Raw genomic sequence first — 25,349 nt, 5'->3', positions numbered from 1 at the left:
AAAATGATACATTTAATTATTCTAGCTGCTGTGAGAAAAGGCTATAAACGATCTGCCACCTGCAGGATCCTCACATGCAATAGCCTAGTAGCCAGGACAACTACTTTATGTTCACAGACGTGACGTAATGATGAAGTACCATGCTCGATTTTCCCACGAAAACCTACCCGTACCACTCAAATTAGAAAACATTATTATAAGATAACTGTTGTGAATCGGGTTAAAGTAAGGCGATAGTTTTGAACACTGGCTGGTTATGTACTTGCTCAAATATTGATTTCAGATCATTTTTAACCAAAAAAAGTTACGGACTGCAGCTTTAAGTAAAGATCATATTCCATGAAAATATTTTGTACATTTCCTACCGTAAATATATTAAAACTTAATTTTTGATTAGTAATATGTATTGCTAAGGACTTTGTTTGGACAGCTTTAAAGGCAATTTTCTCAATATTTAGATTTTTTTGCACCCTCAGATTTAAATAGTTTTATCTCAGCCAAATATTGTCCTATCCTAACAAACCATACATCAATGGAAAACATATTTATTCAGCTTTCAGATGATATATAAATCTCAATTTTGATAATTTGACCCTTATGACTGGTTTTGTGGTCCAGGGTCACATACTGAACATAATCTTTTTGCAGTCGCAAAGTAAATACTTGCTCAAAAAAAGTACGTACTCAAGAGAGTATGCGATTTCGGACGCAGACGAAAAGTTCTACACACACTTGTGGTCTTCACACCAATTTAAACACTTGAGTCACATACAGGAAATACAGTAAGTAGACAAGTGGTCAAGTGAAAAGACCACAAGTGTGGGTATTTGGACAAGCCCTTGGACAGGCCTGGTTGCAGTTCGACCAAAAGACATCTAAACAAACTAAAAACAGGTTAAGATGCGACAAAGGATAAAGTACAGTAACTGGTTCTTTTCATCATAGGAGCAATGTTGCCTTAACAGTTCAGTCCAAGCATCAGTGTTCAGTGGAGGAATCACTGCCACTGTTTTGACTCCTTTACACATTCCATAAGCTCTTTGTGAGTTATAAACTTGTAAAAATACCACCATAGGTATACACATTGAGCACATTTAGCCCAGTACACAGCAGCTGTTTTAGATGTTTGGTAAGTTCATTTATTTTATGGTCTGGACCAAAAGAACCAAACCAAACCAAACGTGTAAACACATCCTAAGACTTCAGAAACAGCCATTGTTTTGATTAGCCAACATCATTACATCTCATTCCTCAGGCGCATCTCATTTCTTAAATAATGAGGAAACGAGGACACACAAATTAGGAATTGAGACGTGCCTCTTGTCACCTCGCTGCTCACCACTTCTGGGCGGCTATAGAAAGGTAAATTCGGTGTTGATTTTCTTTCAATGTGGATGCAAATGTCTGTTAAAGTGTGACATTGCAGTGTGGATAGAGTAGAAAAAAATACTCCTTTTCAGGGAGGAGGAATTTTTGCGGTCTGAAAAGTATTTTATATATGGTAAAATTAGCTCTTATGTCAAAATATCAAAGAAAATGTAATTCTTCAAGTCATGACCCCTTTAAATAGTATCACATATTGTGCTGTCATTATCTAATATTGATGTTTTCTCATATATATAATAAGTTACTTTCACTGCATACAGGCATTTGTTTCATAATAACCATAACACCATCAAGAACAGGCAGACACAACAGAAATACAATCATTTTCATAAAATTGTTTGTTATGGCTTGTTTGTTTTAGTTAATCTGAGGGATTGTGTAGTTTTAATGGACTGTGCATGATTTTAGCTGTTGGATTGTGGTTTGAGTGATCTGAGGTGGCGTGGGATGCTTGTGGTCAGGTGATCTGTGTGCTGGGACGAGTCAGCAGTGAGACCTGTGTCAGCGGCAGGCCACTGTTACTCAGGGAACCGTGATGCACCCTGGGGTCACCATGGAAGCGCTGCTTCAGGCGCCACCGTCTCCATCGTCTTTGGACTTCATATTGTACCTGTGGAAAGTTAAAGGTCAATAGTTGTTAAGATTTACCCGTGAAACATAAAACAGAACTGTCCTGCTTCTTATGCCTAGAGCAGGATCCGATAATGACAAGTGAGTCTAAAATGTGCAGGAAATATGTGATGTATTAAACTCAGACTGTCCCTGGAAAGCATAACCTAAGATAATTTGATTTGAATTTCAATTTTTTTTTTTATTCACTCACCTCTCCATTCAAAAAACAGTACAGCAGTGCCACAATAAAGCCCTGTAATATCAAACTCAACATGAAACAGAAGCAAAAGGCAAAGTGGATAATTTTATAAAGCCAGAGAGAATATAAATAACAAACACAATGTCCAATAAATGTAATATATAACGATTGGGATTCATTATTGTATATTTTTTCCTGTTCAATCTGCTGTACCTGCGAACATACAGTACACCCACATAATAAAGCTGTATATCTATATACTATATAGCAAACCTCGGCTGCCTGATTGTTTATAATTGCAAAAATGTAAACTGTATTATCGCACAGCTCTATATATGAACTTGGATATATAATGAATCTAACTTTATCCGCATACATACAGCACACTCACGTAAAGCAATATATACAATACAGCAATTCTCAGCTGCATGATTGTTTATATTGTTGCAAAAATGTAAACTGTATTATCACCCAGATCTATATATATAGTAGGATATATATTAAATTTAAATTCATCCACATACATAAAGGGATATACATTATATAACTGTTTTTTTTTTTTTCGTTGCAAAATGTAACCATATTATCACAATATTATCAGCATACTTACACTATTCATTTAAGCAATATATACTATACAAAAAATATCAACTGCCAGATTTTTTTTTACCCCAAATTTATATACAGTATGTATAAATGTATATGTATAAAATGTTTATCCACATATACAGTATACTCACGTAGGACGATGTAAATACTATATACTATAGCATATCTCAACTACTCGATTGCTCGTGTCATCGCAAAATGTAAATTATACTATAGGTCAGCTCTAATCTGCTAAATGTGCCATAAGGCATGAAGATATTATAAACATTAACATCATTAACTTCTGTAAAGCTACTTTGAAACAATGTGTGTTGTGAGAAGAGCTATACAAATAAATTTGGCGTGACTTCTCCTGTGTGTATGAGTTTGTATAAATAAGAGATGTTGAATTGTATATCATCACCTGTGTGGATGCTAATGCTAGCTCAATGACGTTCCAGATTTTGAAGGTTAGCATGCTCACTCTATCAGGGAAAAAGGCGAAGAGCACATACTGCAGCCCAAACAGCGACACTAAGAGAAATGTAGATTTCGCCAGCTTCCTACACCATAAAAAAAGAAGATGATGAATAAGAGTTCTGCACCTGTTTTATGCACTCATTTATTTTTCAATCATACAAAGCTGTGTTTGTTCAACTGGAGTATGTAATTTCTGTGACCCTAGCCATACCCAATAAAAACAGCAAAACAAAATTATTTTCCATTAAAAATGCATACTATTTTTGTCACAGTCATTATTTTTGCAATTCTGTTTGTTACTGCTAGTGACCTCAAACGTGTTATTTTCTCTCACCTGTGATGATTGATTTCATTTCCATGCATGTCAGGAGCTTTAAGTTTTGCCACTAATGTCCGAATAATACTCAGAAAAAACAGCATGTTTACCTGAAAAACAGTTCCCTTGAGATAATTAAAAAGACTATTCATTGTTCCATAAACTGTTAGTTATTTCAAAAATATTATAAACATGGCACGACAGTATTATGAATAATTGTTTTAAAAAACATTGTAAGCAGAGCCATTTGAAAGTAAAAACACTGTTTAAATTTGAGAGAACAGGCCAGAAGCTGGATGAATCAAACTTGAACTACAAAGTTTGCTTACTGTGATAAAAATGATGACTGGAACTCGCAGTATCCACCATATCCAGCCATGATCTCTTGTCTCCCAGCATCTAACAGCACACATACACAACATACTATGTGTTCTCATGCACAGTCATGCTGATTTAAAATAGCCTCTCTTACATAATACAAATATAATAAATAATCTTTTGTTGTTGTCCAAAGGAGGTTGGTATAAACAAAGAAATTCCCTCGAGAGATCAGACTGAGCTTAAAAGAGTCCAACTCTCAACTTTAACCCACTCTGAAACTGATTTTTCAATGTTTGTGAACGTACCCTTCATCCTGATGCAGGTATTTGGCCAAACTCCAGCTAATAATAATGAGCATCGGGATCCCTGTGGGAACAAAATTAAGCTTTAATTGTATATCTGGAATATGCATTCCCTTCACTTCAGTTCATGCTCATGCAAATTCTTTTGTCTTTTACTGTTCAAGTTTGGCTCTAATCAAACAGAAGAAATTCACATTTTGGTAATTCGGTAGAAGTTTACAAGAATATAAACTATAGTTTTTGCATAAATTATGTGTTGTTTATAATTAATTGTTTTTAAATAATCAAAACAGACCCCTTGGACTACGTCATCATAACCTGTTGCTCATCGTTATGCTGTGAACCTACTTAAAATCATAGACATGTTGATATTTAGCAAATATTATATATATTATATATAAAAGACAGACATGTATATATATATATATATATATATATATATATATATATATATTTTTTTTTTTTAACAAAACATAAATATAAAGACTTATATGACGTTTCATTTTTTGTATACATGTTGTTTTAATAAAGTTGTATATATAAATAAAATATATATTGTTGACAAATATGGTTTCTACACATAAAAAAATAATCATATGGATATTTATACATATTTACATTAGGGTTGATCATTTAACAAATTCATTTAATTAATTATGGAAAAATAGTGTGATTAAAATATTTTAACACAGTTAATGAACCCGCCCTGCCCCAGACCTGTACATTACCTTACATTTTATTTATGTTATGTTATGTTATTTTATGTGCCACTAAAATTCAATATATTGGGGCAAAAAAAAAAATACCCCGTATGAGTTTTTGTCTCATATTTATGTCACATGATAAGCGATATCACACAAGTAGTCAGAGCAATGTCACACAAGTGTTGTTTTTGTCCCGAATAGCACGTCCCAAGTACAATTTGTCCCAAGTACAAATGTGATTTTAAACAACAGATCAGTAAAGAAGAAGTTAATTTAATTAACACAATATTGTCTGTTTATGCTCAAATTTGCCAGCAGAAATATTACCTATAAAGTCACAACAGAATTGTTGTGCGTCTCTGAGCAACACACAGCGGGGATTCATTTCTGAATGAATCCGCATTTTGAACAAATCGTGTGAAACAATGATTCAGATCATTAAAGTGATAGTTCACCCAAAAATTTTAATTCGGTCATCATTTACTCACCCTCATGTCGTTTCAAACCTGAATGACTTAAGGTGCTGATACAAGGGGCAACTTTTTGAGCAATGTTGCTGGGTAATGTTGCCATCAAAGGGCAACAAGGTGAGATACAGGGCCCACAACCGACCTAAAGTATCCAGATAGAAATTTGTTGCCCATTTTCAATGGAAAAGTGCCCAAGCAACATTGCTTTGGCGACACTGCCCAGCAACATTCCCCTGTATATCATAACCTTTATTTTCTTTTGTGGAACATAAAAGAAGGAATTTTAAAGACTGTTGGACTGTTGATAACCAAGCTGTTTTAATTAACAATAACTTTCACACTCTCAAAAGTGTTCAGCTAAATGTCTCTCACATTACTAATAGTGAAACTAAGTTCATTTTATTCACGAACAGCGCCGTTGTTACCTCACTTATGAGAAGTCATAGTTTGTAAGTTGTTAAACTTACTGTTACTGATAAAATCATCAGAGTAGCGCTTTTTTTTTTTTAAGAAAACGAGTAGATAGAGTAGAAAAAAGAAAGCAAGTGTTAGTTTTTAAAGAAAAGCTAGCAGAGAATACATATGCATAGAGGGTCAAGTGTGTGTGTGTGTGTGTTTTTATAAAAAGAACACAGATAGATAAAATAGAATTAGAATAGAGAGTGCTAGATTTAGAGGGTCAGATAAAAAATGTGTTTTTAGCCATTTCTTGAAGATGGCTAAGGATTCAGCTGCTCGGATTGAGTTGGGCAGGTCAGTCCACCAGGTGGGAACAGTTAATGAAAAAGTCTGTGAAATTGATTTTGTGCCTCTTTGGGATGGCACAATAATGTGTCGTTCACTTGCAGAACGCAAGCTTCTAGAGGGCACATAGGTCTGAAGTACTGAATTTAGGTAAAAAGGGGTGCAGCGCCAGAGTTGGTTTTGTAGGCAAACATTAATGCCTTGAATTTTATGCGAGCAGCTATTGGTAGCCAGTGCAAATTGATGAACAGAGGTGTAACGTGCGTTCTTTTCAGCTCATAAAAGATTAATCTTGCAGCGGCATTTTGGATTAATTATAGAGGTTTGATGGAATTGGCTGGAAGACCGGCCAAGAGAGCATTGCAATAGTCAAGACTAGACAGAACAAGAGCTTGAACAAGGAGTTGTGTTGCATGTTCCGAAAAAAAGGGCCTGATCTTCCTAATTTTGTATAAAGCAAATCTGCAGGACCGGGCAGTTTTTGCAATGTGGTCTGAGAAATCCAGCTTATCATCAATCACAACTCCAAGGTTTCTGGCTTTTTTTGAAGGAGTTATGGTTGATGAGCCTAACTAGAAAGTGAAATTATGATGAAGTGATGGGTTTGCTGAAACTACAAGCAGTTCTGACTTAGGTAGGTTGAGTTGAAGGTGATGGTCCTTCATCCAGCAAGAAATGTCTGTTAGACATGCTGAGATGCGAGCAATCATCTTCAGATCATCAGGATGGAATGAGAGGTAGAGTTGAGTGTCATCAGCATAGCAGTGATATGAAAAACCATGTTTATGAATGACAGAACCTAGTGATGCCATGTAGACAGAGAAGAGAAGTAGTCCAAGAACTGAGCCCTGAGGCACCCCAGTAGCTAGATGTTACGACTTGGATATCTCACCTCTCCAATACCACTTTTCCACTGCATGGTGCGGCACGGTATGGTTCAGTACGGCTCACTTTTGGGGGGGTTTCCACTGGGTACAGTACCTGGTACTTCTTTTAGTACCACCTCGGCCGAGTTTCCAAGCGAACCGTACCGTTACCAAAACATGACATGTAAAGTCTGCTGATCACTGATTGGCCGGAGAAAATTGTCACTGCCTGCGTCATTGAACTTGCGACATGAGACACAACAGACCCGCTAGATTTAAATCAGCACAGCCAGCGAAGGATCGAACGCAACTGTTTTGGAATGAGCAAACCTTTCTTTTAACAACCAAAAAATGGCTGTTTCGTTGTCTGTTGAGGAAGTACAGACTGTCCTCTCGTTGATAGCCAAGCAGCAGATCCAGCGAGAGCGTGATGGAGCGACGCGGAATGAAAAAGTTTCTCAGGAGTCATGGCAGTAGAGGCGGCGCAACTATAACGACACGTGAATAATCCCGCCCACTCTAAAGCGGTACTAAACTGCAGTGGAAACGCAAACCGAGCCAAACTGAGCCATGCCGTGCCGTTCTGAACCATGATGAGCCGAGCCGAGTCATACCACGCAGTGGAAAAGCTCCACAAGATACCTTGAAGGACCTATCTGAGAGGTAAGACTCAAACCACTGGAGTGCGGTTCCTGAGATGCCCTTTCTCAATAGGGTTGACAGGAAGATCTGGTGGTTGACCGTATCAAAAGCAGCGGACAGATCCAGCAAGATAAGTAATGAAGACTTGGAAGCCGCTCTTGCAAGTCTTAGGGCTTCAACAACTGAGAGCATGGCAGTTTCGGTCGAATGTCCACTTCTGAATCCAGATTGGTTGCTGTCCAGGAGGTTGTTCTGTGTGAGAAAGGCAGAGACTTGGTTGAACACAAATCGTTCAAGAGTTTTTGCAATGAAAGGTAGAAGGGATACCGGTCTATAGTTCCCTAAAAGAGTTGGGTTAGGAGTGGGTTTACCTGAGTGAGTGCAGGTACAACTGCAGGAGAAATGTCTTGAAGGAGATGAGATGGAATAGGATCAAGCGGACAAGTAGTAGGATGACTGGAAAGGATGAGTTTAGAGACTTCTGCCACAGAGAGTGGAGAGAAGGATGTGAACGAGTGTATGTTTGCTGGTAAGATGTGTTTGACAGTTTGTGGTGTGGAGAATTGTGCAGTGAGGTTTGTAATTTTATTAATGAAGAATGTGGCAAAGTCATCAGCTGTTAGAGTTGATGAAGGAGGGGGAGGAGGAGGACAAAGCAGGGAGGAAAATGTTTTAAAGAGCATGCGAGAGTTAGGCGAATTGTTAATTTTGTCATGATAGTACAGTATGTCCTTTTAGCAGTGGAGACATTAGCAGAGAAGTCAGAGAGGAGTGATCGATTTTGTGATTTGTGCCATACCCTTTCTGCAGCCCTGAGCTTAGAACAATGTTCGCGGAGAACGTCAGATAGCCAAGGGGCAGAAGGGGTAGTACGGGCTGGCCTGGAAGATACGGGGTAGAAAGTATCTAAACAAGACATCAGAGTAGAACAGAAATTATCAGTAGTACTGTTAGCATCAAAAGATGATAACTGTTTAGAGGGAGGAAGCGAAGATGAAACCGTAGCAGATAGCCGGGAGGGTGAGAGTGAGCATAAGTTACGTCGAAAAGTGACATGTGGAGGGGTATGTGTTGTGAGGAAGAAGTGATCCGAGGTATACAGTGGAGTAACCAGCACATGATCAGTGGAGCAGTGTTGTGTGTAAATAAGGTCCAGTTGGTTGCCTGATTAGTGAGTAGCCGTAGTTAACACTCTCTTGAGATCAAACGAGGCAAGTAGAGTGTGGAAGTTTGCAGCCTGAGGTTTATCTAGGTGGATGTTGAAGTCTCCAAGTATAACTAAGGGAGAACCATCCTCAGGAAAGGTTGAGAGCAACACATCTAATTCTTCCACAAAGTTACCCAGTGGTCCTGGAGGTCAATAAACAACAACAAAATGGATTTTTAGAGGGTAGGTAATAGTAACCGAATGTGATTCAAAGGAGCCGTTGATACTCAGAGATGGTAAAGGAATACATTTCCAATTAGTAGAGATGAGCAGACCAGTACCTCCACCTCTTCCATTTTCCATTCCTCATTTTGTGGCAAAAATATGGAAATAATCTGTCGTTTTTATCATATTGCATACTATATTTATTTGTTTGGCCAGTGTCATTGTGGGTTTTGGTTATTTTGCTGTTGTAAGACCTTTGAAATGACAGAAATAATTCGGCAAAATGATATGGGCATGTAATGCGGTCAAGAGCTGCCTGGAACTACGTTTGCCATGCATTTCCCTGGAAATTATTGCACATAGGGTTGCAACCTTCAGCGAGGCAAAATAAGGGACACCCGTTCATTAAATGGACCCCCCCAAAAAAGCGCGCATTCTGGAGACTCCGTCGCTATAGAAAAAAGACGCCAAAATGCAATCATGCGCAAATGAGTTTCTCTAATACTTTTTACGAAATTGATTTCATTATAATTGCTAATAGTATTATAAACAATGCAAAATACTTATTTGTTGATTCGACTTTGTGTTGGACAAATCGCGTCCCGTATTGATTTGAAACACGATGCATCATTTTACCTTTAAATACGGGACGATTCCATATTTTAAGGGATGGGTGGCAACCCTAATTGCACACCTTGGAATGTTCGTCAGCCAATCAGATTCAAGCATTCAACGGCCCAGTAGTATAAATAGAATGTAAGGGTTCTTCATGGAAACATAGATGCCAATAAAGAACCTTTAAATTTAAGAGTGCAGGTGCAGAGAATGACATTAACTATCAAAATGATCTACTAACATTTGACAACCACAAAATGTCACAATACTTTCAGGAGAAAGGACCCTACCCCAGCCAAGCAGGATGTACCAGTGCAGGCGTTTCTTCGGTGAACGCAGTGAGAGGTTAATGAGGCTGTGCAGATAATGTCCTTCCACCAGCAGCCAGCTGTAATTTGCCAGGATGCAGTAATTAGACAGGAACAGTGCCACTTTACAGCCAGGCTGAGGGAAACCCCGGAAACACAACAGCTCAGAGAGCTTATCTGTACATTTCTTTATGATGTATATGTAGAATATAATGCATTTATGTGTGTGTGTTGTGTGGTTGTTTGTGTGTACCGGATGAGAGTTGCAGTGGTAGTACTCCTGTGAGTAATGCAGTGCAGCATCTCTGATGAAGATGAAGATGGCTCTCAGGATGAAGGACAAAAAAAGCTGCATGTGGATAAAATTACGAGTACAGTGCAGCTTCCTGGAGGAGGGATGGGGGTTGGAATGGAGAGAAATTTAGAGAGAGGATGAGGCTTTTTAAACTAATAAAACACAATGTGTGTAAATTCAGTGTGGCATGTGGGGTTTTTCTAAACTAGACATTTTCTAAACTTATCTAAATGTAAACATCAAAACGTTAAACATCTTTATCATCACAAAGCCAGCCTGTACAAAGTAACAGCAGTATGGAACTTGGAACACAAATGGCAGAATTCTTTGGCTGAAGTCACAGAGTTTAGGCTCAGACAAATTCACTACGATGTCGGGATACTTTCCATCTTCCATGTTTTCGCTCAGAATGACAGCTATTTTAATTTGAACTTCTTTTCGGATGATTTACAATTGTTAGCACTAACAGAGCAAGCACTGGAGGACAGTTTTTCTATGCTTGAGGATTTCTGTGAGAGCTGCAGAGTGTTGCTTTTAAAAAATAATGGAATGGTTTATGTGTGTTTAACATGAACTGCAATTTCCTATATCTTTTTGATGTGAAAGTGTGTGTAAGTGTAGGAGAGAATCATTAGTATTGTGCATACTTTAAGGTACTCCACTATCCCAAAATGCACAACTTGACTCACACTCTTTGATCTATGAACACGTAAGACATCTCAAATCATGCAGCTTGTTACTTTTGTAAGAGACTGTATTTATAATTTTTGGTTAGTAGCATAAAAAACAGGCAAACTAATCATATACAGATATGTTTGTTTCCACCACAGAATAAAAAAAATGTAATGGCGTTTTTTTTTCGTACTTCTGAGAAAACAGAATTGTGAGATATAAACTCAGAATTCTGAATTTTTTCTCACAATTCTGAATTTATATCTCACAATTAGAGTTTTCAGGAAGGCTTAAAGAGTCGCTGAATAAACATGTTATTTTTGTTTTCTTTGCACACAAAAAGTATTCTCGTAGCTTTATAAAATTAAGGTTGAACCATTTAGTCACATGGACTATTTTAACAATGTCCTTACTAGTTGAATTGCTGTCTATGCAGGGTCAGAAATATCTCGGATTACATCAAAAATATCTTAATTTGTCTTACGGGTTTGGAACGAAATGAGGGTGATTAATTAATGACAGAATTTTCATTTTTGTGTGAAGTATCCATTTAAAGTATGTTGAAGGAGGAACTTAAGCCATATTTAAACATCAGAATATCATAAACTGTTTCCATTCAAAGTTGCACATTTAACTTATGCACAAAATTGGAATATTGCAAAAAACATTTGCAAATAAAGCACCATTTCCATCCGGCAAGACGGAAGAGCTAAACTGCTAAACTGGCACCAAATATCTTATAATATAAGAAAAAGGGAAGTAGGACAAGCCAGAGTGGCTCTTTTTTTCATATAAATTAATCGCGCCTCAGAGCGCGCAGACAAAATGCAATAAACTCAGTCATGTTATCTTGCTTTCGGAGGCAGATGCCCGCTTTTTGGGAACACAGTCATGAAAGGCGATTCTGGGAGGTAATTACACCAAAAAACTTTGACGATAGACTTTGGCTCAGGCCAAATTGAATGAGAATTGAATCAGAATGACCAAAACATCATTTCAGATGCTGTTCAACGAGATTGGTCTGCTGGATGGTCCAGTTATGCCGTCCCATCTCACAAAGTCACATGATTTTTTTGATGCGCATCGAGGAATTTATTCAGTAAATGTGATTCCATCATAGTTTATGTGCGTGTTTTCAGTTGTGCATTTTTAGAATTTATGCACATCTTGGCGTTTCCATTCAGCGTTTTTATGCAATATCCCAAAATGCACAAAAATAGGTGGATGGAAACATAGATATTGAATCTTGGAGGTGGAGACTCTTTTTACTTGGGCCCAGTAAGCAACCAACCTAGCAACCACCAAGAACACTTTAGCAACTGCATAGCAAGTTTTTTGTTTGCTGCTCAGTGTTATTATTACACTTGACTTTATATGCTCATAATGTGAATAATCAAACATACACACACACACACTCACACAGTCTGTTACCTTAACACACACAGCACTGTGAGGGCAATGCTGAGCGACACAAGAGAGATGGCGTATCCCACAGAATACATAATCTTGACATAAAAGAAATACTCATGCGAGACCTCCTAAGAGAAGAGACAGATCAATTTACATGATGAAGCATTCACATTTTTCATATATTTATTGTGTTTCTGTGTTACTGGTTCAGTGAAATGAAGATAGGAAGCTATTGTTGTGCTGTTGTCCCTTGTACATGCATTTACTGTTTTTCTTTCTTTAACTTGTAATCTGTCCTTAAGTGAAATTTCATGTTTGTTAGTTTTTTCAGAAAGAGTATGAATATAGAAATAAAACATAATATGATTTTTGATAGTACCAAGTCAATGGGAATTTGAAAGCTGTCGTTGAGCCCATGGCCACAGGCGAGTTCGTACGGGGGAAAGACTTCAGACCAGCCATTCTCAGTGCAGTTTTTCATCACTGCTTCTGTGGACAACAGACATGAGACAAACAACAGACAGCACAATTACAGCCCCGTCCAACAGTTTATCCCTGAGAACCACCCGTACTCTTCATTGTAAAATACTTTATAAAGTGTCCATAATCATATACGGCTCCAATAATCAGTCATTTTGTTGTTTCGTTAACTCTATAAATAAAGCTGCTTTATCATATTTGATACATGAATATCTAATTTATCAAAACTTTGACTGAAAAGCCTGTTGCTCACAATCTACTCATGCCTTCTGTCATCTGATTGCTAATTCAGACTTTTTTAGCAAGTAAAAGGCCGTTTAGTATAATTGTAAAAACATTCCCCTTTAGGTCATGGTTCATTTGCTGGGAAATCTTTACTGATTTTTTTTTATAAAGTAAACTTAAGGATAACGTTTATATTGTTTGTAATTTTCAAGATGAACACTTACTGAACTGAAGCAACTAAGGTTTACTTGATTATTTATGCATATCTTTTTTATTAAAATGTATCAAATATGATCCATCAGCTTTTGAGGAATGTTTATTTGTTCACCTCTCAATCATCATTGTATTGCATTGCATTATTTTACCCCCAGATACAGTACAGCATTTTGATTATAAAACTAGGCATTGAAATATCATCTTACTAAGACATATTTTTGGAAGATATAGCATGACAGCTGATATTTAAATGCATTTTATCTAAGTAGTTTCTTATACTGTTAGAGATCTCATTGATTTACATTGCAAGCTATCAGAATTCCATCTTAATTTTTGGGCATATAAATATCAGCAATGCCTCCAAATTACATACTCTTTTTTTGCCATCAGATTTCTTTTCCTTCCTTGAGTATGAGCTCAATATTCTCACTATGTTACACTATATGAATCACAAAAGTCATTACACAAAACATAAAAGACATGCAAATTTTTGTTTTGTTTTGTTTTGAATTTTTGTCTTAAAGGTTTTTTTTTCAAGTTTAATACTATTGAATTCAGAATTGTCTGTGAAAACCCAGGATGCACCAGACCTTTGACCCGAAGGAAACTGGGGCACGGCCGTGACACAGTCTCTCCCACTTCAGCATGAGGCCAACAGTTCAGATCATCCCATAAAGCACTGCAACCTGTAGGAGTAGTACAACAGAATTCAGAGTGAATCTGAAAAGTGTGACAACTACAAGCGTATCTGATTATTGCTCTACTAAAAGACACACTTGTATATGTGTGAGTAGTGTTTTCATTTGTATTTTGTGAATGTAATTTTGTTATACATTTGCAAATCATATTTTGTAAATATGAATGTATGAATTGCTGTTTGAGAATATATAAACTTTTTGTGAATGTGAATTATTACACATTTATTAATTTTATTTTGTAAATGCATTTATTTTGAGACTATTCTAGTTCCATATTGGAAGAAGCTTTACATTCTACAACAGCAGTGTGATGAAACAATGACTAGTTGGATATTCCTTGACATTAACTTGTGCAGACCAATGATGTTTCAGAGGGTACCATTTTACTAAGTTATAAAATCATGTTTTTAAAGATTGAAATAAAACATTGTAACAGCCACATTATGTACAATGACAGCTTATCAAACCATACAGAAGCCTCTACTTCTCAGGTTGTACTAGAAGCTTGTTGAACAAACTGCTAGTTGGTAAGTAATAACACCACCTTCTAATTACATGCAGGTTTGGCTAGACCCCTGTATTTCTGTGACGACAAATCCTAACGCAACGACATAAAACTCTAGATAACTGTGCTGCGAGCTTGTTCTTTTCCAGCATAGCAATGCCTCCGTGCACAAAGCAAGGCCCATTAAAATGAGCTGAAACAACCAAAAATCTAATTATTTACAGATAAAAAATATGGATAGATGAGGTAGCCTAGATGAAAAGTCATGTAAATTTATACAATTTTAAATATTTATAATTAATATATTTTTTATAGCTATGCCAATACTGAGAAAAAATAGAGGTTGTAATTAAAACAGATTATTGGAGTATGTTTTACAAGAAAATACCAAAATTTTATGTTCAATTCAATGTGTTACATGCCGTTTCTTTGTAATTTGGTGTAAATACTACACCAAATATTTCACAGTGATGCTCTAATACAAAAACTAGAAGAGTGGAAGCTAATGTTAATGTAGGTGTCCATACAGGTGTCCTTATTTGTTATTGGATGAACTTTATGTCCCCAAATTAAGATTCATAAACTAGATCAATGTTATGTTATTAGAATTAATATATCATTATAGTTTTATTTGTATTATGAAACTGTTTTTACTGCTGTCTCTCTCTCCCAGTCTGATGAATGGCAGGAAAAGTTGTGTAGGGTTTCTCTCAGTACTTTCTCTAATGAAATACAGAGAGGAGAGGTTGTGATGAGCAAAAGAGATCTGTACAGCGTTGTACTGTTATTGTGATGTGCCTGTGTTGACAGGCCTACATTGACTGTTTCCTGTGTATGTAAAGAATGGAAAATATTTCGAGGACAAAAGGATTTCTGCTAACAGAGTGAGAAACCTCAAGGCCTGTTCACACTGACAGTTTTATTACCGGAGGTCTGAGAGTGGCCTAACGTTGGTCCTTCGTACTGATGGAGGGTATTCCACAAAGCAGGTTATGTGAAAGTGAAGTTCACATTAAAGGCTGTGTGTCCACCAAATTGTTTTTTGCCAGCTGAAAATGCCTAGCTGTGAGCATATAAGAGTGCTTCTGCTGCGCAGTGTTTTCATTTGAGATTCTTTGGTTGCTATGATGCGGAATATCAGCTATTATGTAAGTAATATGATAGAAGCATCACAAGTGAAAAGTTTCTCCAAGGTTTATTTTTCATAACAATATTGTGGTAGTCCGGGAATTCCATCTGGTGAAGACATAAATATTGAGACAAGCAATATTAACTTCTCCATTGATGTTCAGTTGTAGTAGTAAAAGCAGGTGTGACGATTGGTCGGTGTGGTATTAGTACCGCCCCCTCCTCCACTATGATTGGTTAGCTGACTAAAAAGTGACAGTGAAGAGCGCTGCGTTTTACCCAAAGTTGAACATTCTTTAACCCTCGGCACCAAGAAAAAAACGCTCTGAGTTCTGTGAAAAAATGCTCAGTGCCTCGTCACACTCCTGACGTTTTAAAAAACGCGCTGCTCCCATTGAAAGCAATTGTAAAAATACGCTAGCCTCAGGAAAAAAATGCTTTGGTGGACACAAGGCCTACGTAATGAATAACCTAATGTTTCGGTTTCAAAACCGAGGTAACTAATTATTATAAAGAATTATTATTAATTACTTAGTGAGATTCACTAAGAATGCAAATCGCAAGTACACGAAGAAGAAAGAAGAAGTAATGGCACTTTTCTTCTTAGTATCTGTTTCCATGGTGACTCTTGGATTCAGTGCGCTGTTGAGAATCCGGCCTGTTCCAGTTCCCACACATGATCTTTGCACTCGACCACTTATCTACTTAGCATGATGTGTTTCCTGTATTTGGCCAAAGTGTTCAAGTGGGCATTAAGACCACACATGTGATTACAACTTTTGATTACCTGATGGGACACACTTACAACATGCTGTTCTAAAAATGCAAGTAATGTTTTTACTGAGCCAGCCAAAAAAGTTTTTACTGAGCTTTACTTGTACATTTTAATTTGCAATACTATGCACTTTAAAATAAAGTTCTGTTTAAAATAAATGTCTGTTCAGTAGTCCCTGTGAAACAAACGACACAGTTAAGTATTTGCGGTGCTACTAATTATGTTATAAAAGCAGCTGCAAACTATTTCCAAAATACACTTATCTCTGCACCAATAAAATGTGCAACACTTTACATTTTAGTACCAAATTATGTGTAACATTACAAGTAGAAAGGTTCATTTGAATTCTCATGATTTGTGGCATGAGTTAGTACACTCTAAAAAAAAATTCTGGGTTAAATACAACCCAGTGCTGAGTGAAATATAGACAAACCCAGCAACTGGGTTGTTGTGACCCAGTGGTTGGGTTAAATGTTTAGTACGGAGCCACGCACAAGACATGCAAGAAAAAATAAGTAAATCGTGCGCATGATTTACTATAACGTGCACACGATTAATATTTTGATCCCTCAATTTGCTTAATCGTGCGCACGATTTACTAAACGTTCCTTCGATTTATAAATCGTGCGCACGATTTAGTAAATCGAGGGAATGAATTAGTAAATCGTGTGCACAATTTATAAATCGAGGAAACGAAATAGTAAATCGTGCACACGATTTAGCCTACTATTTTTTTTCCTGAATGTCATGTGCAGGGCTCTGCAGTTTAGTAACCCAACCACTGGGTCAAAACAACCCAATTGCTGGGTTTGTTCATATTTCACCCAGCACTGTATTGTATTTAACTCAGCATTTTTTAGAGTGTATTTTTTTGACCTGGGACAGTCTTGCACTCTGTGGCCAAAAGTGTGGGTACTGGGACAGGTCTTAAGTTTCAAACTCTGGGTTGACTGAACTAACTCCAGACTGCATCTTTGGAACTAATAGATAACCACGAGAAGCAAGGTTTGCATTAATCAACTGAGAGTTTGAGGCTGAAGTCAGTTTTGTTTTTGTTTTGTTTTTTGTTTTTTTGTGGAATTTTGGTTAAATACCTCAGAAAAGGTCTGTGTTTAATACAAGCTCAAGCTATTTTCACATCTTAATCTATGACACAAAATACATCAGCAATACCACCTTGTAATTTTTTGAAAAAGGATGTTGCTAACAAGTGGCTAAATGGGACTACAGAGGTTGTCAGGAACATTAAACATCATCACGTTAAAATTGTTTGTTTAAAGCATACATTTAGCTTTTTACTTCTGGCGATTGTATTTAGGCTTCAAAATTCATGAAAGTTGTGTTTATTTGTGAATATTATTATGATGAATAAAAAGTGCAAGAATCACAAGAGCTTATTTTCTGCAATAATGCGATGAAAAAAATCCTGTTGGGATTTTGTCAAGGGAACTAAGGTGATGTGAACTATACTGGGTTTGACTACAAAAATACGTCATTACTCTACAGCGCTGCTGCTTATTTGCATAAAGATAAATTGTTCTCAACTTCGACACATTGCTGGACATGCCCACATTATGCCAATGGTCTCTGTTGCTCATGTCACTGTAAATCACCAGCTGTCACTGAATCTGGTCGCTCTGTCATTCCAAAGCACTGTACGTGTAAACAGGGCATTAGAGTTTATGATACTGTCACTTGAACGCACACAGACCCTCTCAACCGAAAACAACAGACGCTCACACTCGCATTACATTGTATTCTGAGTAGGCAATAGCTGTGCCAGCATTAGACCATTAGACTGCGCTGGAGGGCATTATATATCTATAATCTGATAAGGGTGTGATTTATGGAATATGGATTATGAAGGCCATTCTCTAAACTTCCCTCCTGATATCACATTACACCTCTTAGGAACACACATAAACACTCATCATTTTGTTTGTCCACATAAACGACAAGTATAAAAGGGCATTAGGTGTCTTGATGTGTATGAAGGAGGCTTGTGGGAAACACTCTAGGCATATCAAAAATAGCTGCCCTCTATATGAACTCAATCTTCTCATTAGGTGTGTGTGCATGAGAGAGAGAGTGACTGTAATGGCTCGCCTGTGCGTGTGGACCCGGTCTCTGTCAGGTTCTCTTGATAGATGATGTTGTAGCAGTTTTCCTCCTCTCTGAGCATGAAGTCTAGTTCACATTCTGGAGGAATGGCACACACCTTCACCGGCGCGCACACACACACACACACACACACACACACACTTATATACTGGTGTCAAACACAAAATCTGTACAGCAGACGAAGAACTCAGAAAGCAAGGCTTCAAATGAAGAAATTAAATATATGCACTACTAGTCAAACGTCTGGAATAATTATGTTTTTTAAGAGGCTGCATTTATTTGGTCAAAAATATAGTAAAAACAGCAATATTTCTGAAGGATCATGTGACACTTAAGACTAGAATAATGATGCTGAAAATTCAGCTTTGCATCACAGGAATAAATTACATTTTCAAATATATTCAAATAGAAAACAGTTCTTTTAAATTAGAATAATATTTCACAATATTACTGGGTTTATTACATGTTTGATCAAATAAATGCAGCCTTGGTGAGCAGAAGAGACTTCCAAAAACATTTAAAAAATGTTCTTAATTATTTCAAACTTTTCACCAGTAGCATATATAGGTCTATATATATATATATATATATATATATATATATATATACAGGTGCATCTCTTTTTTTTTTGTAACTTATTTCAAAAGTGCAACTTTCATATATTCTAGATTCATTGCATGCACTGATAAATTTTTTTTTTTTTTTTGGTGAAGTAAACACTACATAAAAACAAATGTAATTTCTACATTAAATAATTTAGTTCAGGCAAGAATTAAAAAATTAAAGTAAATTCTATATTAGTACTCAATTTAAGCTTGTAGAAATTAAAGTTTGAACTTATAAGTATATTTTACTTGGAATTGTTTGTTATGTTTACAAGGATTCTTTAAGTAAATATCAAAGTTATGATCCCGTTTTTCCCATCATGCACTGGGGCATGAATAATTAAAAAGGTTAAATTTGTCACTGTTTTTTAGTTATATTTACACTGTTCTATAGTTGCTTTTGTTGTTAGGTTTAGTAACTTACTGTTTTGTGACATCTGGAGTTGATTTTCTACTCAAAATGACCCATTCTTACTCAAACACTATCCACTGATTGTCACCATCATTGTGTATGGTGTACCAAGTATTGATGTCTCTGTGTTCATTTGGGTAACAATTCTTTTGAGTGGACATGTTATCTTAAAAGGATAACAAGCTGTCTACTTGCTTACTTACTTACATGTTTGTAAGTGAGTCGCATGCTTTAATAGCATGGTTGTTTCCCAGTGCTACATCGTTTGAGTAAATTTTAGAAGCCATGACTGAGTGAAATGTACTTAAGTATTGCAGATTTAACTTAAAATAATCAAATAAAAATTACTCATCAAACTCTAACTGGCCATGTTAAATTTACTTATTTTCTTTGCTAATTTTACCTAATTTAGCCAAGTAGATTTTACTTAATTCAGTACTTATATTTTACTTAAAATTTATTTGTGCAAAAACTTGCCAAATAAACATTAAATAAATTTACTTATTGTTTTGTTCAGTGTGTAAAGTAAAGCATTTCAAAGGTTTTTTTTTTTTTTTGTTTTTGTCATTTTGATAATTAGAATTTACAGCTCAAAAATCCAGTACCTCAAAATATTAGAATATTTACATTTGAGTTTCATTAAACTTAACCATCCCTATTCCGGGTATCTCTTGTTCTTTGAAACCACAATAATGGGGAAGACTGCTGACTTGGCAATGGTCCAGAAGACAATCATTGACACCCTCCACAAAGAGGGTAAGTCACAGAAGGTCATTACTGAAAGGGGTAGCTGTTCACAGAGTGCTGCATCAAAATATATTAAATGCAAAGTTGACTGGAAGGAAGAAATTGGGTAGGAAAAGGTGCACAAGCAACAGAGATAACCGCAAGCTTGAGAATACTGTTGAGCAAAGCCGATTCAAACACTTGGGAGAGCTTCACAAGGAGTGGACTGAAGCTGGAGTCATCTTACCTGGGCTAAAGAGAAAAAGAACTGAACTGTTGCCCAGTGGTTCAAAGTCCTCTTTTCAGATAAAAGTAAATTTTGTGTTTCATTTGGAAATCAAGGTCTGGAGTCTGGAGGAAGACTGAAGAGGTACAGAATCCAAGCTGCTTGAAGTCCAGTGTGAAGTTTCCGAAGTCAGTGATGATTTGGGGTGCCGTGACATCTGCTGGTGTTGGTCCATTGTGTTTTATCAAGTCCAAAGTCAATGCAGCCGTCTACCAGGAGATTTTGGTGCACTTTATGCTTCCATCTGCTGACAAGCTTTATGGAGATGCTGAATTCCTTTTCCAGCAGGACTTTAGCACCTGCCCACAGTGCCAAAACCACTTTCAAGTGGTTTGCCGACCATGATTTTACTGTGCTTGATTGGCCAGCCAACATACCTGGCCTGAACTTCATATGGAATCTATGGGATATTTTCAAGAGAATGAGAAACAGTTGATCCAACAATACAGATGAGCTGAAGGCTCAATAGTGCCTCAGCAGTGCCACAGGCTGATTGCTTCCATGCCACACCTCACCGATGCTGTCATTTGTGCTAAAGGAGCCCCGACCAAGTAAAATGCATAAAGTAAAGTGCATAAATGAACATACTTTAAAGAACTTGAACTTTTCTGTTTTGCAAATCCTTTTTTTGATTGATCTTAGGAAATATTCTAATATTTTGAGATACTGGACTTTTGACTTTCATGAGCTGTAAGCTCTAATCATCAAAATGAAAACAAAAACTTTGTTTTACTTTACATGTAATAAATCTAGAATTTATGAAAGTTTTGCTTTTTGAAATAAGTTACAACAAAAAAAAAATGAACTTTTTCACGATATTCAATTTTTTTTACTAATGCTAATGCAATACAATAGTATATATTATATAATATATATTATAATTATATAATTACAACAAACGTAGTAAACGTTAATTTTGTAATGGCAATAGTATAGTAAAATCACACTAACATACATTTGGACAAGTCAACTATATAATAGAGGCAGATTTTTTATTTAAAACCTTATTAATTGGAGCCTCTGTTGTCATGACAGAGGAATTGTCTAAAGTTAAAGCCAGTTGTCACTCGTTTTGTTGTAATTGTCAACAATTTATTAACAAATATCTCTTGATCAGAACAACATTTTGATATTTATATTAGTATTTTTGTTCTTTCATGAATCAATAAACAAATTGCAACTTCCCCCTACGTGACAACACTGTGTTAACTGTATAAATTAACATTAAATAACCTTTGCATCATATAAGTACGTCACCTGTAAATTCAAATTCAACATTCTGCTCTAAACTCACGTGAGAACAGTCCTGAAGTAAAGCCGCGAGAGCAACCAGGTGTAAAACGGAAGAAATCTTCATTTACAAAACTTCTGACGGCAGAGCTCGATAACAAGCCAATAATCTCGGTCTTCTGATGGAAAGATCTCCTGGCGCTCGGTCCCTCTGAGGAAAAGTTTCATCTCCTCTCGCGCATTCCTTGACGCTCGAGCGGTGAACAGACGTGAATGTCCGGTCAGCCCACGAGCGACTGGTGAGACATCTCCTCCAAACATCTACCTGACTGTTAACTGCCCTCAGATGCTTGCGTCTCTCAGCACAGCCTCTGATTTACCCATAACCATCTGCTGCACTCATTTATTGCGCACAAAGAAAATATGAACATGCATGTGGGCTTGCTGTGAACCTTCTTGCACGTGCACTTGATACAGATAAAACAAGATAGAAACCACTTTCCCATGGGTAATTGTATAATATGATTAATAGGTAGATTTACATTTTTTTTAAAGAGAATATAGAGCTGCTTTCCCAGCGCAATTAAGGCGTTATGAGTGAAAGGTTGCTACAGGTTTTCTGAGTCAGTTTTCTAAGGTTGCTAAGGTGTAAAGATGACATCAGCTTTTGTAGTGTTTCTAAGTGGTTGCTAGCCTATAGGATCCTTCCATAAATTATTTTCCAAAACAATGGTTGATTGTACCCATTTGTTGCCAAGTCTGTTGTTTCCCAGGGAATTTGGCTACATTTACAATGTTGCCAAGAGGGGGTTATAGTTTCGGCAGGTTTTATCTCAAAGACCTGGCAACCCTGATTGTACCCCACTCACTTTCAAAAGACATTTTTCAAAGTTTATTTTTTGTGTTTTATGAATGGTGTTTGGGTGAACCAGGGGCATCATGCACTCATTATTTTTGAGGGGGCACAAGTTATGTTTTAATCAATAAAACATAACACCACTTATGTATTATTTTTATTTTTTTCCTTTATATTCGAAACATTCCCAAACGCATTAACTATATCATGAAATATCTTGATTCTCACCTTTATAGATTATGTTAGTTGATCTAGTGGGCGATGGTCAATGTAACCTAATAATGTAATCTATTAACTAGGCTATGCATAAAAACCTGTCTGTTTACTTAATTAACAGATATGGGTGTCATGCCATAACATATTTTAAAACGACTGACTTTATATTTAATATGAATTTAACATTGAAAGTTAATGTGAACAAAAACATTGGGTAACACTTTATTTTAAGGTGTCCGTAATACAGAGTAATTACATAGTTATGTACTTAGTAGTAGCTGTTGTACTTACATGAAATAAAAAGTACCTACCATGTAACTAAGTTATGGAACAGCTTGTAATTACAGTTTGTAATTATGTAGATGTAATAGGCAGCTACTGTTACACATATGTAACAGACTGAGTCTGTTACACAGCTACTTATGTAACCAAAAGATTGTTGTGTTGCAGACTTTATACAACATAATTATAATTGTAAGTACACAGATATAAGCTACTTAAAATAAAGTGTATCAAGATGGTACTTAAGTGTACTTCATGTGTATCTATACTGTACACCAGCTGCACCTTAGTTTGATTTAACCCACCACACAGCTTAAATACATGTAAGACATTTCTTATTCCATTGCAATTACATAATATTACACTAACATAAGCTACTTAAAATAAAGTGTCAAGATTGTACTTAAGTGTACTTCATGTGTATCTATACTGTACACCTTATCCAGCTGAACCTTAGTTTGATTTAACCCACCAGTATACAGCTTAAATACATGTAATACCTTTCTAATTACATTTAAAATAACAGAATATTACACAGTCATAAGCTACTTAAAATAAAGTGTATCAAGATTGTACTTAAGTGTACAAGTAGCTGTGTAACAGACTCGGTCTGTTACATATGTGTAACAGTAGCTGCCTATTACATCTAAATAGTTACAAACTGTAATTACAGGCTGTTCCATAACTTAGTTACATGGTAAATACATTTTGTTTCATGTAAGTACAACGGCTACTACTAAGTGCTTAATTAATTACTCTGTATTATGACACCTTAAAATAAAGTGTTACCAAACATTGTACGTTAGGCTAGTCATAACACTTTCATTGTACAGAAAGAGAGCAAAGAACATTTAAATTATCAAAGAACATTTTTACTGACAGTCTAGAGCAGTGCTTCCCAAACCTGTCCTGGAGGACCCCCTGCCCTGCACATTTTGTATGTCTCCCTAATCAGACACACCCAATTTAGTTCTTGCAGTCTCTACTAACGAGCTGATGAGTGGAATCAGGTGTGTTAGATAAGGGAGACATACAAAAGGTGCAGGGCAGGGGGGCCTCCAGGACAGGTTTGGGAAGCAATGGTCTAGAGTTCAAGCACTCTCAAAAAACTCGCATTAAAATCACTGAAGCCGTTTACACTATGAAATGAATATCTTACTTACGTATTGATACACACATTTGCACTTTGTTGTTTCTGATGAGATAATTTGCCAGAAAGAGGTATTCAGTCAGCGAGATAAGAAAACACCGGCATTTTAGCGATGACTCATCTGAACGCCTCTGATTGGTCATTGCATTCATAAGCTCAACAGAATCGTGTGTGATTGTTTATAATGTGCAGTGCTGTAAAATCGCGTCTGTATCTGGCTCAGCGCCAGCCAGCGAATGCAGATTTGAATTTAGCAGATGATGATATGACGCACTGAACATTCTAATCAAGCCGGTGTGATTGTATTATAGAAAATTTTAATCGGCTATTTTTTGTCTTTTGGAAGCTGCATTCAAAATCTCATCAAAATCTGAATGGGCATGACGCCTCTGGGGTGAACTATCCATAAAAACAAAATGTAAAAAAATGAGCAACAGTTTACTTGTGATAGTAAGTAGCACTGCTAAAAACATCTCAAATAGCCCAGTCTTAAATTTAAGTTCCAGATTTGCTACCAGCTTGTGCCAGCACAAACCCTCTATTGGCTTTAAAAAAAAAAATAATGTCAGGATTTAAAAAAGACACACAGTGGAAATGTAGGGATGAGAAGATGTGAACATTTATTTTTGCAGCTGACCCTAGTGAATATGCATATGAGTTTCGCTTTCAGACTCAAAATTTAAGGGAGGACAGTATTTAAATAAATCACTTTCCACTTCCACTTCCATCAGCACTTTTATAGGATTGCGGTCTAATGCTAATTTACCATGTTTAGTAAACCTGGCTCTAAATGAACACAACATATGGACATAGGACAACATGAGGTTTGAGGTTGTGCCTGGTGACTACTGAATGATATATATGTATTAAAGTGGTTATGAATTTTATTTATTTTATTTTTTTTAATATGTTCTTTGAGGTTTACTTATAATGTTAATAAAGTTTTTTGCACAAAAAATAAATAAAATAAATATGTTTAAAATTTTTTTTTTTTCAACCCTCATTCTGACCCTCTCTCAGAAACAGGCTGTTTTTAAGGGGCGGGTCCTTTAAGGCTTGACAGTATTTGGCCACTGTAATGGGAAGGTTAGGATGATTCCAAGGGCCTGATACAGGAGGGGGGCCCCGGAACGCGA

The 25,349-nt window shown here is 36.4% G+C and overlaps 1 protein-coding gene across 1 annotated transcript; it reads right to left on the bottom strand.

The window, feature by feature from the left end:
• Positions 1 to 1,465: 1,465 nt before the first annotated feature.
• Positions 1,466 to 24,285, bottom strand: sctr (secretin receptor). The gene is made up of 14 exons (XM_058787805.1): positions 24,227 to 24,285; positions 21,774 to 22,102; positions 18,436 to 18,547; positions 13,814 to 13,909; positions 12,682 to 12,791; positions 12,324 to 12,427; positions 10,179 to 10,311; positions 9,908 to 10,061; positions 4,208 to 4,268; positions 3,911 to 3,980; positions 3,600 to 3,691; positions 3,210 to 3,348; positions 2,210 to 2,251; positions 1,466 to 1,996 (listed from the first exon to the last, which is right to left on the bottom strand). Exons 2-14 carry the CDS (start codon positions 21,834 to 21,836, stop codon positions 1,844 to 1,846), a joined length of 1,329 nt encoding a protein of 442 aa, XP_058643788.1. The 5' UTR covers positions 21,837 to 22,102; positions 24,227 to 24,285; the 3' UTR covers positions 1,466 to 1,843.
• Between the last annotated feature and the right edge of the window lie 1,064 nt (positions 24,286 to 25,349).

The sequence above is a fragment of the Onychostoma macrolepis genome, chromosome 09 (assembly GCF_012432095.1).
Source record: "Onychostoma macrolepis isolate SWU-2019 chromosome 09, ASM1243209v1, whole genome shotgun sequence".
NCBI classification, from domain to species: Eukaryota; Metazoa; Chordata; class Actinopteri; order Cypriniformes; family Cyprinidae; genus Onychostoma; species Onychostoma macrolepis.
The sequence above is the reverse complement of the archived record's forward strand: the minus strand, read 5'-3'. Positions and strand labels throughout refer to the sequence as shown.

Bases quoted from the DNA above. Each gene is read 5' to 3' on its own strand.
- sctr (XM_058787805.1), bottom strand. From the start codon at position 21,836: ATGAAGATTTCTTCCGTTTTACACCTGGTTGCTCTCGCGGCTTTACTT. The intron at 10,062-10,178 runs GTACACACAAAC...GGTTTCCCTCAG, and splicing joins ACCACTGCAACTCTCATCCG to CCTGGCTGTAAAGTGGCACT. The intron at 3,349-3,599 runs GTGAGAGAAAAT...TTTATGGTGTAG, and splicing joins AATGAAATCAATCATCACAG to GAAGCTGGCGAAATCTACAT.